At 39.3% G+C, this 20,121-nt stretch overlaps 1 protein-coding gene across 1 annotated transcript in view; it reads right to left on the reverse strand.

Moving 5' to 3' along the window:
• Positions 1-5,452: 5,452 nt before the first annotated feature.
• cwc27 (CWC27 spliceosome associated cyclophilin) overlaps positions 5,453-20,121 on the reverse strand; it is a 30,835-nt gene continuing 16,166 nt past the window's right edge. Inside the window, exons 11-14 of the mRNA XM_013277541.1 lie at positions 19,001-19,104; positions 12,161-12,270; positions 11,954-12,057; positions 5,453-5,956 (exon numbers count right to left, since the gene is read on the reverse strand). Coding sequence (XP_013132995.1) covers positions 5,794-5,956; positions 11,954-12,057; positions 12,161-12,270; positions 19,001-19,104 — 481 coding nt within the window. The 3' untranslated portion in view covers positions 5,453-5,793. The remainder of the gene's footprint in view (positions 5,957-11,953; positions 12,058-12,160; positions 12,271-19,000; positions 19,105-20,121) is intronic.

Genomic DNA, 20,121 nt, shown 5'->3' on the forward strand with positions numbered 1-20,121 from the left:
TTTAACCTTGGTGGTAGTTGTAGTCTTGGCCTTAATTTATTGTTTACACTGGTGTCCTTCAGTGTACTCAGTTTCTAGAGAATTGCATTCATTCCTTTTCAGCCCTGTCCAATTGCTGTGGTATTGGAAATTTCACAGGCAGGCCTTTGTTGGACTTAATATTTGGCAAAATGAATATGTTATTGCTCATATCCCAACACCCGGGCAGTTCTCTGCATCACCCAGCACTGGCTGGCATCTTTGCTCTGGCATGTCATTTTCAAGGTGTGTCTAAGTAGCCTCAACTATGATCCATAAATATACCAGCAACAAAAAGAACATAGCAACACTGCCAGACAAAGACTGCTCTGTATTACTTTATCAGCTTAGTATGTTAAAACAAAAGCACTTGCTAATTTTGGTCTGGTGTAACACAAGAAGAACTTTTTGAGAATACTGTGTTCATACAGAGGGAAAAAAGAGAAGAAGCACTGTAATAGGGAAGAGAAAGACTTGGCCTATATGAAAAATAAATCTTATAAAGTAGCTGTGAAATATGATCAGTGACATGAGGACTTTAATCCAAGCAAAGCATATTAAAGGAGAAGGAGCCCTGATTCAGCAGATGTTAAAATACCAATTCACATTTTTCCGCCTTAAAACAATACCCACATGCACATATGTACATCAAAAGAGTTATTGGTGACTGTAATTCCTCCTCCTGTCTGTTTTAGAAGTGTAGAAATCCCTTTCTAGCGTGAACTAATTTGCTCATATACTGACTGATTTATTGTGTTCACCACTTTAGTTGACAGCTAACGCTAATAGTTAATAGATTCATAGTTTTACATTTTAGCATAGATTCTAGTAATGGCTCAATTAGACTAGAGCTAAAACAGGAACCTCTTAGGAACAATTAGTATTTGCTTGGTGATTGTGTTGAAATTTTTGCTGTCAGTGACTGACGGCAAATACTTGGAATGAAACAGCTGACTGGCCAGAGGCTGAGCGTGCAACACCTTCAACCTCTGGACAACCACTTTCAGTCTTAAAGTTGCCTGGTGGGAGGCAACCTATCTCCAAACAACTGCAATCTGACTTGAAGTCACTGAGATCACTTTATATATTTAAATTCTGTGAGGTTTGGCTATACATGGAAAGGAAACAATTAATGTGAAGTTCTGTATATGAAGACAGTACCAGATTTGGAAACATAACAAAAATTGCAAAAGATTTGCTATTTTTGCTAATGTTTTACAGTTAATTGCTGTATTATCACAAACAGACTGTACTTTCTTGCCAACTTTACTTCAACCGCAAACTGATGCACAGATGTTGCTTTGAGGATAGCAGCTGACTGCAAGTTGTTGCAGGCGTTGTCCCACGCTTTCAAGCAACCATTTCAAAAGCAACAAGATCACAAGTCCATTGCACATGCTCACAACAGTTTTGGTCCTGTCGCCGTTTTCTATCGTGAGACTGTAGCATAATAGGTTTGTGACAGATGTCATACTCATGTCTATTACCTTGCATAGATGCACTATGATATATGGCACTGGCATTTTGTTTTCTTGCTTAAAAGAGGACATGACTATATTTAAACAACATGGTAATGCTGTCTTGCCAACTCTATTGCCAGATAGCTAGTTTGTTTCACAAGCATGTGTTGATGAAGTGATTCTCTGTGATATCACAACCTCAAAAGGTTGCTACTTGTGCTCATCCTTCTTCTCATTACATTTTCCCAAACAGTAACATTCTGCTTATAACAACATCAGTATTAATTACATAATTTATAATGTTTAATTGGAGTGTCTGATTTACTGCAGAAACAACATTTTTCTTATTATTCTAACATCACACAGTACCAGGTTATAGATATTAAATTGCATCCCACTGCTATTTTTACTGAGCATGAAACATTTGGTGAAGTGACTGCCTTTAAGTTCTATAACCAAAATGAATGAAGTTCTTCTACATCAAATTTGTTTGTTGTTGATTAGAAAAACTAATATGCTGCAGTTTAAACAGCTAGAGACATTTGGCTGTTAATATAACATAACTGTTATGTAATTAGGATCCTGGATGGAGGACATTCTATTCTAACATAACACTATTTTACACAAATAAACATTATTTTCTAAAAGTGTATAATCTTGCTTCTGAGCATTGTAAACCAATGCACTGTGTGCTGTTGTCTGATTATCTTTTAAATTCATGGATCTGATAAAATTTCATTTTGGTATCTACTATCACACTATTTCACCTTCACAAGCAAACCCTGTCTGAGGAAGAAGAAAGAATTTGTTCCTAAACCCCATATTCCAAGTTTCAGTGATACTTGTTTAATTTAACTAACTCAAACTGCAGAATCCTGATACAACATATGCTTTCACCACTGACAGCGAAATTACTTTATCTGATGTATGGACAAGAATAGCAGTCTGAGCACCAGCAAATCTTTCAGTGTAGTCATGGGTATGCAAGTGCTGTATTAGGATGGAGTAAGAAAATTTTGAAACTGTCCTTCAACAATAAGGTGCAGACAAAAAGCTGACAGCAGAGACAAATGAACTCACTGCTCTGTCCTTGGACGTCTGGGAATTGCCAGAGCTTAACAATGACACTCTGCTGTGCCTGTACAAACCATCTCCTCTTTGATCTTGCATTTTTCTTCTGGCCATTGCACCCAGAGGAGTTAGCTATAGAGGGAGGACTCATGGTCACAGTAACACACATGTGTTCTCTTGCATAGCTATTCAACATATGAGAAAGCAACTGAGACAACTTGCCACAGTTTTTCTGTCTTGTCTCCACATGTAATCCCAGACTGACTCCATCAAGCTGAGATAAGGGCACTGAGGGGGCCAGACCAGGTCTCCTTGTACTTTTCATTGCTTGAGATAGCTGTTTATCTGAGTCTGGATTTGTCATTGTAATAAAGACTCCATACAGACTTTTGGGACTGATCAGATGCCCCCAGTGGTTTTGCAATCTAGACATCTAAAGAACCTTGCTTTCTTATGTTCTTTATGGTAAATCCCTTCTTCAATGTCATAAATACAAGTTACATGGAAAGAGAAGAACAAAATGCCCTGGTTCCAAAATGAATGTTTAATTTAATTAGTCATGTCTTTAGACATTAGAAGGATTAGCTTGTCATTTTTAATGCTTACACCCAAGGGCAGAAGGAGAAGGCAATGGAAGAGCATGATAATGCCATTACCTTCCCATCTCATTCCTCCGGAATCACATGATGAGCAAAAGAGGGGTATTTTCTACTGGAAGTTGGGTGCAGTGATGCAGAGAGATGTTAAATATTCTCCACCTCGTCTTTCTCTCTGGCTTCCCTTCAAACATAAATTACCGATTTACTTGGCAAGCAGAGTCCTTGTAAAGAACTAATTTATCTGAAGAGTCTCTTCAAGGCCAGTGTGGCCATTAGAAATTAGAGCGAAAGAGCATGGGAGTATTACAAGGCTTGTTTTATGACATACTCAAGAAAAAAGTGAATCTCTCGTTACATTTCAGAATATCTCAGTTATTAACACTGGCACATTTAATTGTGACCAAGACCCAGAAGCACAGAGTCAGTCAGACCACTGTATCACCTGTTTTAAATGTTCGGCAGCTTGGGCAGAGCTGGCCTGTTTCATATTGAAATTTAAGTATAATCCCACAAGTCCAGTTAAAAAAAACAAGTGTGCTGCTCCTGGTCACACACGGCAGCTGATCATTTTGAGTTAAGTGTTTGAACAGTTCTGTTTTCAACAAGCCCTGACTGCTCCTGTGATGACCCGAGCAGGACAATGAAAAAGAAATGTGTCCGGATGACTGAGCTGTCTCTGCTTTTTACCCCAGCATTAAAAAGTTGTTTTTCTATTTAATATTTTGTGAAGTATGCAATCATAGCATAAAGTTCACTGAGAAAATCAATACTTCTCGTAACTGTCCATTAAATGTGTAATGATGTTTTTACACCTGCTCTGTGGACTGTGCCAGGCTAGTGGCACAGTGTTTCCAGTCTTTATGCTAAGCTGAGCCACTAACAGCTGTAGATTCATATTTGTCTTACGGAAAAGGGTGGTATCAATTGTCCACTCTAGGGTCTGTGTCCACAGCCAGCCATTTTTTAACTGAAAGCCCCCATGACCTCAGTTTTAGAGGGCTTCTCTCAAGCACTGTAATCGTTGCTAGGCTACTTCTTCAGTGTTAAGTTGCAATTTATTGGCTCTTCGGTGACAACTACAATCAGTTTCTTCTTTGCAACTGTTGAGAGCTGATTTTCTAAGACCCACCCCTTCTTGATTTTGATTGGCGCTCTAGTTGTAAGCACAGAAGCTCCGCCCACCTGCTGTTCCTTCTACCTGCTCCTTGCCAACCTTCTGTTAGCAAGGGCTGCCAAGAAAGCTGGCTTAAAGACAGGGGGAAAGGGAGCTAAAATGTTTTTTTTTCTCCAGACAGAGGATGAGCTAAGGGACTGCACCAATGCCCAGTATAAAATAGATGAATTTTATTTGAACTCAGATTCATGCAAACGTACTTAAAACATTTGGAAATCTGTATATTAGGATACCTGTGAAATGTTACTCCCTGTTGCTTGGGTTTGAATCATTCTTTCATTCATTTTTCATATCCAAAGACCCACAGAATGTGGTACTTTCTGCTGTTTTAACTGACTATAACCATGAAGCAGTATTCCAATGGTAAAGACCCATGATATATAGCTGATTTGGAGCATGTGCATTCGCTGATCAGCCTCAACATTAAAGCCAGAGCCAGGCTGACTGACTAAAACAGTTTACATAACAATACTATATTCTGTTGTGGTTCATGAAGGTCATAGCATTCATTTGATATGTGCTGCTCACGTAAACATTGATGTTGACCATCAAACACCTTCCCTGACTGCACAAGCGCTCCCCAGAAGTGATAATGGGTCCAGACACCACAAAAACTATCCAGGAAAGGCTTGAGTAACATGACAAAGACCATCACCGTCAAGCCAAAAGAAGCCACACTTGCCTGTCAACATCCTTGTGCCAGAAACCACAGGACACTCAGCTTTTCCGTATCCATACCCTGACCTAAATGATATTAGGTAAGCATTTTTTTGTGCAAGTATTGTTCTGGTCTATATGCCTGCCTTGTCCCAAACTGGCTGAAAGCTAAGTGAATAGTAGGCTGTCCACACAAGAGATTTACTTGCATATTTGTTCAAACTAAATCTGAAGGAACACTTGAATGTGGAAGTCAGCCATAGCACCAGTGCAAGCAGAGGAGGGATGAGCTGTCCAAACACGAATAGTTAATGCCAGATGGAAAGAAGAGAGTGGGCACATACACCAGGTTTTATAGCCCTACCATGTAAGCAAGAAAGGCCTCACAAACTGCATTAGAGTATCAATTTATCCTGAAAAACGGGTCCTTAGTGATACATTTGTTTAAAATCAAACAGAACAGAGTCATTACAGGCTGTTTATGATTGGTATTTATTTTTCTAACAAAGTCTAAGGCTCACATTTAACTGTAAACAGAAAATACAAAATCATATAAATGAACATTACATGTAAGGGTTTTTACTTTTTTCCTCCTGATGAGTAACTGTTCAGGTGAAGCTGTGGAGAAGCCGTTTCCTCACAGAAAACAGGGACATCGTGTTTTCGGCTCAGCATCCTCATTTGCAATGTTCGCACCAAGAAATGGTTCAACAAAGCCGGGTTTGAAGCGATGGAAAGGTAGACTGGCAGGATGCTGTACGGCCAGTTTTGGTTTTAGTCACATGGCTTCGGCACGAACTATGACCTTGTGACCTCACCTCTTGGCCTTCTTTTCTTTCAGGATCTTCTTGCTCTCCTCTCTCCTGCGTTTGTTAACGGGGTTGCGCGGGTCATAGATCTCAAAGGTGTCCTCATCCTGCATGTTGGCATCCTTGACTTTTCTGCTTTGCTCATCAAACTGCAGAACATGGGCCATCCTAAATCAGACAAAGAGAGGTGGAGAGAGTTCAAAGAACAGCAGGACAGGATCCACTAAATCACTGCTCTGTGGAACCGTTACCTAGAGGCCAGTTTCTCTTTTGCTTTGAGAAGTTTCGTAACAACAAACCCAATAATTAGTTGAAGCAGGGGAAAATAACTATTTGACCTGCTGAATTCTTAAGCTTGCTCACACAAAGAAATTAACAGTCTTTAATTTTTATGGTTGCTTCATTTTAATGGAAATAGACAGGATATAAACCAAAAATCCAGAAAAAAAATATTACATCAAAATTATAAATGGATTTGCATTTCATTGAGTGAAATAAGTACTCGATGCCCTACAACCCAGCTAGAATTTGGGCTCCTGCAGATCGGCTGTGTGGGAAAGAATCAATTACAGATACTCCTGATAGGTGGCTGTAGCTCAGGAAGTAGACAGAGGTCATCTACCAATATGAAGGTTGGTGGTTCAATCCCTCGGGCAAGATACTGAACCTTTATTTGCACTCCGATGTGATCATTGGAGTGTGAAAACGTGTGAATGTTAAATAGAAAACATTTAGGCATAGAAAATAGTGCTTGTATAACTGTGTTTGAATGGGTGAATGAGCGTTGAGTGCTCAAGTAGAATAGAAAAGCCTATAAAACATCACCTTGGGGAAAAACCAAAGAGGATGGCAGGAACAAGTCTGTAGAACTACACAAGACTGGAATGGATTACAAGATCAAGAAGCTGGTTGAAAAGATGCCAACTGTTGACCATCAATCGTCCTTGGCTCCATGCAAGGTCTTGCCTCATGGGGTGAAGATGATTATATGAAAGTTGATGCATCAGCACAAAACTACATGAGAGGCGCTTGGAACCACAGTCACCAAGAAAACCTTTGGTAACACACTCTGTTGTAATGGATCGAAATATTGCAGCGCCAGATAGGTCCCCCCTGACAAGAAGGCACATCTACAGGTTCATCATAATCTTACCAGTTAACATGTAAATGATTCAAAGAAACTTGGGGGAAAGTGTTTTGGTCAGATGAAAGCAAAACTGAGCTCTTTGGCAGATAATTACACACTAATCAACGTATATTTAGAAACTACTACATTATTTTTTTCTATTTAATGATCTGATAAGATTACTTAATGAACCTTTAAACCCAGTTGAAATGTTAAATCAAGACTAAGAGTCTAATTTGTCAAGATAATAGTGTTCTTTAAACAGTAGCTAAAACGACTTAAATAGATGCTCTACAATCACCAGTGTTTTTTGACATTAAACCTATAGTATTGTGTTTATTTACCTAGTGTGGCTTACCCTCACTGTGGCTTTCTAAAAAAACAGATAAAAGAAGCAGGGCATTTCCCAACAAAAAAACTACCAAGGTGAAGTCTTCACAAATAAAATACTAACAGGATTTCAGCTGCTCACAGCTAACTAACCTACAAAGCAGAAGCAACTGATCAATCAATCCCTCCCATTACATCAGTAAACTACATCCCTGTTTGTCCTGGTCCAAGAAAAAAAATTGGAACTACTCAAAGCTATGAGGCTATTTACCATAAAATAAACACGACTACAGTCCACACTGAATTTTTTCAACCAATACTGGAGTTTCCTACATTCCTGGTCCCGAGAGGCTTAACCCTAGTGACTCTGGTGGTCCTCTAACTTTGGTACAGGTTTTCCACAGACCCACATGTTAGCACTCTAACACAAAGAACTAACATAATAATCATGGTTAACTTGCATTCACATTCTTTTTAGCCTCATTTCCTAAACTGAGAAGTCATTTTCCCAGCTTCAAGTCTTTTTTTTCAAAATGTAAAAAAGGTAAAAATGTAATCACTCTACATTTTCATCTTAATCAGTAATGGTTCCAGTTAGTGTTGCAGCATAGCTGCAATGGCAGTGAATGGCACAGTTCCCTCGCAGCAAGGTTTGCATTTTTAACCTGCTTTGGGCCTTTATCTGTGGAGTTTCATGGTCTCCATCATCCCCAGGTACTCCAGCTTTGTCCAGCAGTTAACCTTTAGGATAACTGGTAGTTCTAAAATGACTGGCTTAATTGTTGTTGTGAACCTGAATTCACACAAGTGTACATCATTACAATGTTAGCTTTCACTTTAAGCACGTTAACTTGTGCCTAATTATGGCCTCACAGGGTTGCTGCAAAGGTAGCTTTACACTGTAACTGGTTCAGAACTGGCTGTGTGATACTCAGATACCTTTATAAATTATTACCACCCATCTCCCCCCTGGTTCTGGTACTGGAATTGGGGGAAGGAAAGGTAAAATATAAACCACACACACACACCATTTTATGATTAGACTACAACTTGGGTTTAAATGTATCTTAAGTTACGTTATTTGTTTCTTTAAAAAAAAAACTTTCCTATTGCTTGTTCATGCAATTTTAGAAGTACAGTGCTTTATTTAACTTTTAAAAAATCTATTAGACCACCTGTCATAAAAAGAAGGCGACACAATAGAAATCTGTCAAAAACTGGTTTAAAACTTGTGATTTAATTAGGGAAATAAACTGAATTCATGTTTTGATACCCAAACTTGAGCTGGTACACATATTATGTACATTATTTGAGTCAATCCTTCGATGAACAATACCAACCAACATTACATGGTGGAACAATTGTGCTACCCAAATTCTATTCACAATCAGCTCATGCTATGCTTGTCGTATGAAACCAGAGCACCAGATGGAAATGCAAACGTAGTTTTGTTCATACCTAAAATAAGAAAATCTTTAAATGCTTCCTTCGAAGTTCACGATCAACAGATTGTTTCAGTGTGTTTCCACATGCCTGTATTAAAAAACAAAACTCCATGCTGTAAACTTAAACAAGGGTTGTTCTAGTGTGCATGCCCTCTTGTGCGTGTCTGCGCGGTTGGGGTGTTTTAGTATGTCGGTGCGATCTGGTTTTTCTCCTGTTCATTTGAAATCGGCAGGAGTTGTGACAGCTCATCTAGAATGTCACGGCTAGACTCTGGCAGGCCCTGAGGACTCCTGCTGCGTGAGCATGCCGCCTCTGATAATTTGTCTAGCAGTCTCTGTGATGACAGCCTGCCGGTCATACAGCCTCAGAGTCATCCAGCTCTGAAACATGATGTGGAAAGGCAGCGTTCGAAGCTTATCAAAACCGCTGTGCTGCCATAATGTGAGTCTACAGAAGCCTTTCTTCTATTTATTTGTCTTGCATTCTTTTTACTGAAGCAGGGGGTGGGATTTACTGAATATGGAGGAATGGTGAAAGCAATGGAGGGCTCTTTGCTTTGAGAGAGTGGGCTCTGAGGTTGTGTGTTAGCAAAGCAGGAGGAGTTGGGGGAGGAGGGGGCTGTAGAGGGAGAGTCAGAATTTGGAGACACAGACACAGATGGAATAGTTTACCTCCTCTGGCCCAGACTTGACTTCCAATGTCTGACCTGTTGTAACCCAGATTCTGTTCGCAGTACTCCTAGAGTGGCACAGACTTCCCCACTGGTGTTTTTCTAGGACTGCTATGCTACTGCCCTGTCCCTCCCTTCTCACCATACCTGGCAGGGGCAACGCAGTGAGGTGTCTACAGCTGGGAGAGGCTCCAAACGCCAGCCAGGGTTTCTCTCAAATTCATTAGGGCCCCCACATATGCACGCTGACACACAAACGCACACACAGACTGAACTTCAAGGGGGCTTCTTGAGACTAATAGAAACTACAGATTTTGTTATTCTAAATCTCTTGCGCACAGACACTTTGCTCACGTTCAAACACATGGTATTCATTTCAAACCCTCACTCTGTGCAGTTAGACTTTGAGATCTTTGGTGAAAAACAGAATATGAGAGGAAAACACACAGTCAGGCCTGATTTCCTGATGGCCAATCTGGTGGCTGTGGCTTGAAATCCCAACATGACACACACACACAAGCACACAACCTGAACTTTCACACACATTTATCAGAACTTGGAGTGAGCTTTAGATCTCATAGAGTTCAGGTTCATCTGTACAAGGAAGGATTTTTTTTTCATTGTCTCATGTTTGTTGCTCCTGATATTATGTTGTCTTTTAGCGATAGTCATCATAATATGAATGAAATAATAAAACAACTTTTTTCTAGTTAGCCTGTCATGCTTAAACTTCACTGTCCACAAAATAGTGTGTATGCCAGACTGCTTCTTGGGCTCTGGGAGGACTGGTGTGCTCACGTACTGCTCAGAGCTTCTACTATTATTGACTGCAGTGAACAGTGAATTTAAGTTATAGAACAATGATGTGGTACTTTTCTTGGGGGAATGGAGTTATATAGCCTCAGCATTTCGGTTAACAGTTGGACTAGTAAGTTTGTTCATCTATTAAAGTAGTCTAACCAGATACAGCAAAAAAGACAGACAGTCAGAAAAATGAAGCCACTGCGGAAGTGCCTTAAAACCTGCATTCTGTCTTACAGCCACCAGATGGCGATAGCTGGGGTTGCAAACAAACGTCCAGATCGAGCCTTTTCCCCCCATAGAAAGCTATGGGGTGGAGAAGGCTTTCATTGTTGACCTTTTTGCTCATACCATGTTTTAGAAATGAGGAACGTAGTATTATCCGCTTGCTCATTGACTAACAACTTGTCAGTCACAACCATTTGCCGATGAGTGAGTGGTTTTACACTCAGACCCACCTCTTCTTGTTACATCAGTTTTCTTGCAACCAAGATGTTGATGAGGGAAAGCGGTAATCTCGAAACCTCAAAAATGGGAATCCAGACACCAGTGGGTGACATCATAGTGGTTATGTCTTTATTACTGTCTATGAGTATAACACTATAATCAGCAAGTTTAAACTAAAAAAAAATAACCAAAAGCAACATTTAAATGAAAATTTAACCGTCTTCCATTTAATCTTTTAAATGTCTTCAAATTTTAAAGACTAAATAGTCATTTTTAACATAAATGTGTCAGGCCAGGGTCCTTCTGTGTGGAGGTTGCAGGTTCTCCCCGTGTTTGCGTGGGTTCTCTCCAGGTACTCCAGCTTCCTCCCACACTCCAAAAACATGCAGTTAGTGGGGTTAGGTTAATTGGAAACACTAAATTGCCCAATGCGAGAGTGAATGTGAGTGCGAATGGTTGTCTGTGTCTATGTGTTAGCCCTGTGACAGACTGCCGACCTGTCCAGGGTGTACCCTGCCTCTCACCCTAAGACAGGTGGGATAGGCTCCAGCCCCCCCCACACCCTGAAAAGGATAAGCGGAAGCGAATGGATGGATGGATGGATGTGTTGATTTTGTAATTCTGTGCCTCGATTTCTTGCACAAGTACATGCAGTAGTATAATTGGATATGATTGCATCCGGTCACAAAAAATTGGCTGGTACAAGGATAACTTGACTGTTGATGAAATTGACATCACTAAAAATCAGTTTCTTTCACCTCCTTCTGACAAAATATCTGGTGCTTTAGCTGCCAGTGGGCTAAAGATACTAAAGTTATCTGTTAAATCAAACAGTATCCATGTTGTGCCCTGTACTTCATCAACCTCTAAAAGGATTAATCAAAAACTATGACAACAACAATGACTTTCCAAAAAATGCCCCATCTGAAAATATGGACCACTGGAGTAAGGGGTTTATATTTTTGATGTTATTTCAATGGCCACAATTATTTTTTAGAAAGCTTGGCTGGATGATGATACCAGTAGCAGCAATTGCAGTGAGTGGACTGGTACACAGATTTACTTTCACATAGCACATAGTGTTAGTGGCAATGACAGTGAAGAAGTTGACTAGCTGAATAAGGGAAATGTCTTGAGGTACTATGTACTCTCCAAACATTACATACAGTTTCAATGGACCCAAAAGGGTGAAGTCTTGATCATGATCATGCTTGACTTTGCTTTATTCAGTGGCATTAATTGAAATAAATGAACAACGTCTGGATTATTTCCTAAAAGATGACCATGAAAAAAGAAAATGAAAATATCCCGCTTATTTATCTCGAATAGTGTCAGGCTCACTGACCATCCTTTGTCATCATCCTCTGCCAGCTCCTCCACGTCTTCCTGTGGACCCTCAGTGATGGCTGATGACAGCTTGGACTTGAAGCTGTTGAGCAGGGCCAGCGTCTACCGTAAAGATCAGACATCATTAAAACTCACGTTAACAACTACAGAATTTACAGTCTATTTCAATTTCAGTAATTTAGTGCAACATATTGTGCCCTCTTGCCTGTTCTTCTCTGCTTGAGCCTTTTTTCAGTTTTCGGTTTTTGAGCCCTTCATATTTCTTTCTTCCCTCCAAGTACTCAGCCACGGCTTCATTGGTTGGCTTTTTCTCCACTTTAGAGAGTCAAAAGAGACAAAGTAGACAGCTGTTATAGCAGCAAAGCAAGAAATCAGACAAATCTTAACTAACAACTTGAGAAATCTCTGCATGTCCGTACTTCCAACTGTTCTTTACCTATCTCAACAACTGTTTATCCAAACCACTTCAAGCTTGCTGGCTGTGTTGCCAAGGAAATGAGTTAAGTGCACTGCCAAGTTTGAGCTTGTTTGGATGAGCGACTCTCTCTGGCCTGAGGGAGCCAGAATGAGAGCCGGCCAAGAAGTTTTAACTTTTACAAAATTACATTATTCTGATGGTCTAAAATTCAAACTGGTTCTTGCAAAGATAACTGGAGAGGCTTTTAATCATAGTCTTTGTCTTTGGTTTCGTCTTTTTGACCACTTGTGAAACTGTTCCTAAACTGAACAGAATTCAGGGATATTTTACCAGATTTAAAATAACTAATTAAATAAATAAATAAATAAATGAATTACTGTGCCAACTCTAGATGTTCAGTTTTAAGTGTAATTAACTGCTACTTAACAAACGACAGGTAAAAAAAACAAAAAAAACAAAAACAGAACAAGAACAGCAAGAAAACATGAAAGGAAAAGCCTTCACAGATGCTGCTGTACATGCTCCATGACCATGATTACCAGAAAACTGAAAAGATAGTCCGTCCATCTCAGACTGTCATGCTCTGTATGTATCCATGCTACTGCTCACCATCACAAAGAAGGAATAAAATAATCATCCCTAATTTTTTCCTGATCAGAGATGACATACATAACGGGCCTTAAGATTTAATCGGCTCGGTTAAACTTTAGCACAGATTAGAGCATGCTTGAACCATATTCAGCTGATTTGAGAGTAGTAAAGGTCACTTAACTGGTCCCACTGAAATATTATCAAGGATTTAAAAAAAATTCTATTATTATAATTTTTCAATGATTACAGAAGGCGACAAATGTAAGGAAAATAGGGGTTTGCACCATCTCCAAGTGTCTGAACCCGTTTGAAAGGACTGAACAGGAGTACATTTTAAAATTATTTTTTTAAATTAAGCAGTTTATTTGAAGATCAAAAGCTCTTTTTAAACTTTTGAATTCAAATAAGAAAAAGAGACTCATTTTTTTATTGTTTCATTATTAGCGTACCCTATAGTTGATAATGAAAACTATAAACGTTGAAATACTGCACTGACTGTACTTAACAGCCTTTGTTGACTACATACAGAAACTGATACAACTGTTAGGCTACTTCAAAATATACTAGACTAAATTATAACGTATGTGGAACTTGACTTGCAGGAGTCAGAGATTCTTCAGCTAATCATCACTGATCTGTAATGTGGAAATAAAGCTGCACTGAAAAGAAGAGGATTAATCATGTTGTTGATTCATTCTTGTTTGCTTTTTTTCTTTCTCACATCACTTGCTGGACAAAACCTATGAAGTGAAAAAAACATTTAATAAAGCTTCTTAAATGTAAATATTTTTATTTTTCATAATCTTCTGAACACTGAAGCAGTTTTAGACTGAAAGTCAGACAAAACAGCACCAAAAATGGCATATAAAGACGCCACCTTGGATTTTTACTTCTTTATATGTTCTATGTTTTGTCTAATTTACAGACATAACATATATGTGAGAGCACAACCAACTGAAATAACTGATAATGAGGATATTCTTAGTTTCATCTCTAATACAAATTAAAGGAAGGAAACTAGACTGTAGCCGTCTAGTGCAACAGATGTACTATATGAGCTGTGTGTGTCACAAAGTACAGACAGAGAGGGTAAAATCACAGTATGCTGGGAATACTTTTCCACCAAACTGTCCTCTCTGCAGTATGTGTGAAAAATTCTCTCATCGTGAATGGAAGGAGAGACAATCAGCGTGCTGACATCGGTGTCTCACGCAGTTAATGTGCTTCTGTAAATCTCAGAGTTCAGCCGTACAGTCTGTGAAGTCACCGAGTGGCAGACAGTGAGCACAGTCTGCTGGCTGTCTGAGCACTTTCTTTCCACAACAAAATGTGATGTCACACACAGACACAAGCCCCAGATCACCGTCACCTCACTCGCCAAGCTGTGCCACTCCTGACTGGATGCTCTGACATATTCAGCTGCACTAAATAAATGATGCAACAGAGAAAACATACGAGGCCCCTGCTTGTCATTTAGGAGAGAGCTGCTATTTTATGAGTTCATGAGACAACATATTTCCCAAAATAAACTAACAGAACAACAAAGAACTTAAGGCAGGCATATGAACCAGACCTTACTGAAAAGCTTGTTTAAATGACCCAAGCATGCACAACTAACTAGAGACTATACCAACTGAAACCCTTAAATATCCTCCTGAGAACCAGGCTATTCATTTATGTCCTCTGTAATGGACATTTGTTTTGGTCTATATCTTTTGACTTATTTCAGCTAACCTACTAATGTCCTAATGTACTAAATAGAGGAGCTTTCCATGATATCTTATGTGTTTGGGTGGCCTCTTTTAGCTGTACAAGAAGAAAGAAATCACAATTACACAAAAGTGCAATGAGGAAATTCCCTTTTCCTCGGTTCTCAGGAGGATATGATAAAAAAAAACAAAAAAACAAACAAACTGGACAGGTCATGTTTCATGCAAGTCATTGATCAATCTTGGTTTGAATAAAAGACAAATACAAAATGTGTTATAACTACAAAAAAAAAAGAAAAAAAAATATTTATGTGTCTTTAAAAAATAATTAATTATGCACTTTGAGAAAATTAGAAGGAGTCGCTCCAAACCAAATGTCAAGAGATCGCCCTCCCCGGGCCTCGGTCTGCCGAAGGTCTAATCTTGTTAAAAGGGAGTTTTTCCTTCCCACTGTCGCAAACTGCTCAAAGGGAGTTTTCTGATGTTTCTCTCTATACTTTACAATATAAAGCACCTTGAGGTAACTGTTGTTGTGATTTGGTGCTATACAAACAAAAACTTAACTGAATAATGTAACCTGCTTCGTGGTACAGTACAGCTCATTCAAGAGGTGAGTGCTTCAGTTTTGTTGAGTGAAATTCTGGTGGATCCTTTGCAAATAACTCCAAATAAGAAATCACTTAATTTCCAAAACAAATGCACACAGATCACAAAAAAGGGGGAAAAAAAAAAAATCAAAGTATAACACTTTCCCCCACTTGACTGGTGTCATTACTAAAGTCTGTTGTGCTGCTTGGAGGGGCAGCCCTTTTTCTGACTTGATTTATGACACAAACGCGTGATCTCCTTCCATCTCTTGCCCAGTCACCTCTGCTGCAACCTGTGACATGTCGGACGCTGACTGATGATGCCCTGAGGTCATACGCGAAGAACACACATCCCCTCTCCAGCTGTTGTCACTCACTATCCCTGAGTTTGATGACATTTCTAATTATATTCCTCCCCTTTCCTGTCACCTGGGATCTAGAGAGCTACAAATCAAGCTGCTGTTATAGCAACCGAGGTGTGTTGTGGACGACAAACGCCCCTTTCACAGGATCAAGTTTTCCCCATTCTCTGTTAAACAATCAAGAGTTTTTAACAAAGTCAAAGTGGCACAATAAGAAGTAATAAATAAAGGTAGTTAAACTGAGTAAACTGCGTAAACTTAAAAGCTGCACTGCTGATTGTTTAAAAAGAAACACACAAAAAAAGAAACACCTCTCTGAAATGAATTTTTAGATGGCTTTGTGTTGCTGTTGTATAGATGCATGACACATGCCTTCCTAAAGTAACCACAATTCAGTGATATACTGCCTTTTGTAATTCATAAACAAAATAAGCAAGACATTAAGAAAACTAAAGGGACTCCATCATTGAGAGTCCATGCAGGAAGTGATGTGCTTGTGATTTACTTGCATCACTTTGTAGCTGATGATTGGTAACTAGTGGACATCCCAGGCTCCTGTTGCCTAGGTAAGCCTCTAATTTATACTACTCACTCATATGTCACTTACTGGCATGTTTCAGAGTCGTTGGCAATTCGGATTCAATTCCCTGACTTGCATTGCTTTGTACCTGCTGGTTGCTAGAGAACATTTCTGTCTCGAGTTGCCTAAGTAACCCTCTAATTGGCAGTAGGTTCAATTGCTTGCCTCAAAGCAGAGAAATTTTTAAGTGGCAACATAATGTTTCTAGTGGTTATGTTGCCCATTGTCACTGAATGTTATCAGTTTTCTGTGCCCTCTGGTCATCATGTTGCTTGTACTTGCTTCCTGGGTGTCATTGAGATGACATAATACATGTTTTACTGTAATCAAACAGTAAAAACATCTGATTTGATAGCATGCGATCAAATTATGAAAATATCTGACTAAAAAAAACAAGGCAATGAGTTACCTTATTTTATCTGAGCAGTGCTTTTGGGGGTTTAAAGTGGATGAAAATACCAAAGATGTGTTTTGTGAAAACAATCAAGCTGGTCTAAGACTCCCAGTTGATCTGCTGAACAGTTAAAATAATAATTCCAATCATAGTATTTGGCATTTCAGATAGCATTCAATTGATACATGTTCTAAAAATGAACAACATGACTGACAAGGCACCAGTGTAATACAACACCAGGAATACACAGGCAGACCTGTATAATATCTAAGTGGGATAAAGACTGCTGCCACATCATTTTAGAGCGTTTTGAATGGACAGTGGTTTCAGAATGCCTCTCTTATTTTTGGCTCTGGTACCAGTGGTCATGCCAAGAAAGAGAAATCCAGACTGCAGGAACATGCTATAATTTATGTGAAAACTGAAGAGAAAACTGAAGTGATGATTGTGATGAACTAAACTGTGTGCTAAAGGTGAATTCTGAAGAGACGGTTTGCATTTCAGGCCAATCAAGTTTAATGCCAGGCACAGCGGTGAGTGAGGGTAAGGAATGGACACAGAATGACATCAGGCAGGCATGCAGATCAACAATCATATACACACTGATATATTACAGGCTGAAGAATATGGGTTTGAGAATATTTTAGTGCAAGCACAATAAATTACTATTATTATTGTTTTTTTTTTACATTTATTTTATGTTATTTCAAGTATTCAATTATTTACAGTAGAAAAATCTTTGATAATCTGAACTGCCTCGTAAGTGACAGTAAACTGATCATCTCTAGGACTTTTCACTGTCAGCTGCAGAAAATGTTAATTTGGAGATGCCATCATGACTTTCCCGTTTTGCCTTATCTCAGATGACATCATTTACCCGCCCCGCCCCGACGATTTGTTACAGATGCAAAATAATTCAAACATGCATCATGTGTTCACTGAGTCAGCACTGACCAATTAAAGACACATGTGAGCGAATGGCACCAGACGGTGACCTTCACAAAGTGGTCAAAGCAGAATCAGGAGAAAATCTTTAGCATAAAGGGATGGCATTGTCTGTGTGTGTGTGTGTGTGTGTGTGTGTGTGTGTGTGTGTGTGCGCGTGCGTAGCCCTTATTACTGCACAGCTTCTCCAGTGATATGAGATAAAACAAAAACCTCACCACAGTGCTCGTCTGTGGCTGAGTGGAGTTACAAGATTTACTGCATTTAAGCAGACATCCGTCTCCCCTGCAGTGGCCATTGGCCCGTGACATCTATCATTCCATTTAATGGAATTAACTTTTGTTTCCAACACAAAAATGTAACGAGGAACTCTTTAAAAGAAACCCCTGCCTCTGGCTAAGCTGACAGGAAAGGACAAAACAAAGGCCTCTGGCTGAGTTTAAATACCTTGTAAGATAATAGAGGAGCTTAGGCTGCTTGCCATTAGGTATAACAATGCAAGGCTGCTACTGTCTCAACACCTGAATCAATAAGTGGATTTTTTTAGAGACTACTTCTTAAGTGTTAGAATAGAGATATAATTGAGAGCAACACAAATTTAGAGAGAGCAAAAGAATTGTAGTTAATAATAGTATTGGAGTACAACATAGTGACTGCATTTTGTCCTCTTTAATCTAAAATCATGCCGCCAATTGGCAGCAAATAAACATTAGGGTCTGTGTCTCTACTTAAAAGCATGACTCCATCAGTGTTTGCGGAGACAAAAACAATGTTTGAGCAACAAGAGCTCTTCGTGGACTTTTGTAAATTTTGGCTGGTGGTAATCCCACACTTAGGCTGCTCCCTGCAGACACCCCCTGTAAACCACTTTGTTTTGTTGCACAACAACACACACAACCTCAGGCTAACCTCTGTGTCTGAGTGGTTTTTGTAATTCTCAAAAATGCGTTTCAGCGTCAGCAAAAATCCAGTGATTGACGGCATTATGACAGACTGGAGTGTGGTGAAGACCCGAGGAGATTTGGGGGCAGATTTGTACAGAATTTAGTTGGGCCAAAGCTGCAAACTAACAAACACATTGGGTTTGATGTGCAACCATGGCGGCCACTCAACAATTTTTACCCATGCAATTTTCAGAAAGCTTCAACACAAAAATGTAGGCTGTTTAAGTGGGGGGGAAATAGACGTCTGCAACTAATTGACAAAATCAGAGGGTTGCCTGTCTCAGTGTCCATTAGCAGAGAATGTAGCACAGACCACCCTCCTAGAGACTTACTTCACACTTAGATCTACTTTTAAAGATCATTAAAAAAAAAAACCCCTAAACCTATAAATATATATTATATACATATAATATACATCCACTATATCATCTGCCACCAATAAATTTAAAATATAATGGATTACACCAGGACACATTTAAGAGTACATGTAGGGGATTAAACATTTGCACACATACCCTCCTTGACGTCATCTTTTGCAGGTTTTGAACTTTCTTCTTTTCTTTGCTTTATGGCCTGCAGTTCCTTCTTCAACTGCCGTGCCTCTTTCCGTAATTCATCACTGTAAATGGAGAAATACAGTTTTGAGATCATAAACACAACTATACATCTGTTATAAAAGGAATACACTTGTTAACAGACAAGAAGAATCCCAGAGAAACAGGCTCAAAGAAAAAAGTCATCCATTACAAACAAGAAGAGAATAGTTTAAACAGACATTTGGCTCCACTGGCTTCATCGCAAAACAAACACAAGGCATACATTTTTTTAAGTTTTAAGAATATTAAATGTCTTTATAAACAAACAAGTTGTTACTTGTCATTATGGTGGGCACATACACCAAACACAGAATAAAGAATGCACATGGAAAAGCTGGTGTTGGTTCAGTAAACAGAAAACACTTTCCTCGAGAGTTTATGCCCTTAGCTGCTTGTTTGAAGTCTTACTGAATACAACATGATGTTAACTTTTTAAATTATAGTTCCCATTTAGAGTCAAACAAGACGCTAGCCTGCAAACGACCAGTGTCCCCCGATTTCTCAGTCAGATCGGTTCTTCGCTCATCTGATTGAGTTTCAAAACATCCAAATGGTGACAGCCAAATCACTCAACTTGACACTTCAAACAGGACTTCACTAACTAGTGGATGATGTCACAGTGGGTATTACCCATCTTTTTATTATGGTCAAGACCAAAGTGGAAAGAGGCGAGTCTGGAATTTGAACTTTGGTCTCAAGTGAAGATCAAGAACTCAAAAATTAAATCCCAGGTTGATTTAGACATTTTCCAAGTCAAGTCACAGGTAATAACTAACAAGAACCATGTCAAAACCAGTCAGTCTAAAGCCTAAATCTTCCTCCTCTTTCTTCGACTGCTTCCTTTAGAGATCTGCTTGCATCTCACCCTATCACTTGCATCCTCCTCTGTCACACCAACCAGCTGCATGCCCTTCACTACATCCATGAACTTCCTTCAGGTACTTTTCATTTCTTCCTGCCTGGCAGCTCCATCTTCAACATCCTATGTGCGTAATATATTCAGTCTCTCTCCTTGGCACATGTTCTAACTGTCTCACTCT

The sequence above is a fragment of the Oreochromis niloticus genome, linkage group LG7 (assembly GCF_001858045.2).
Source record: "Oreochromis niloticus isolate F11D_XX linkage group LG7, O_niloticus_UMD_NMBU, whole genome shotgun sequence".
Classification (NCBI taxonomy): domain Eukaryota; kingdom Metazoa; phylum Chordata; class Actinopteri; order Cichliformes; family Cichlidae; genus Oreochromis; species Oreochromis niloticus.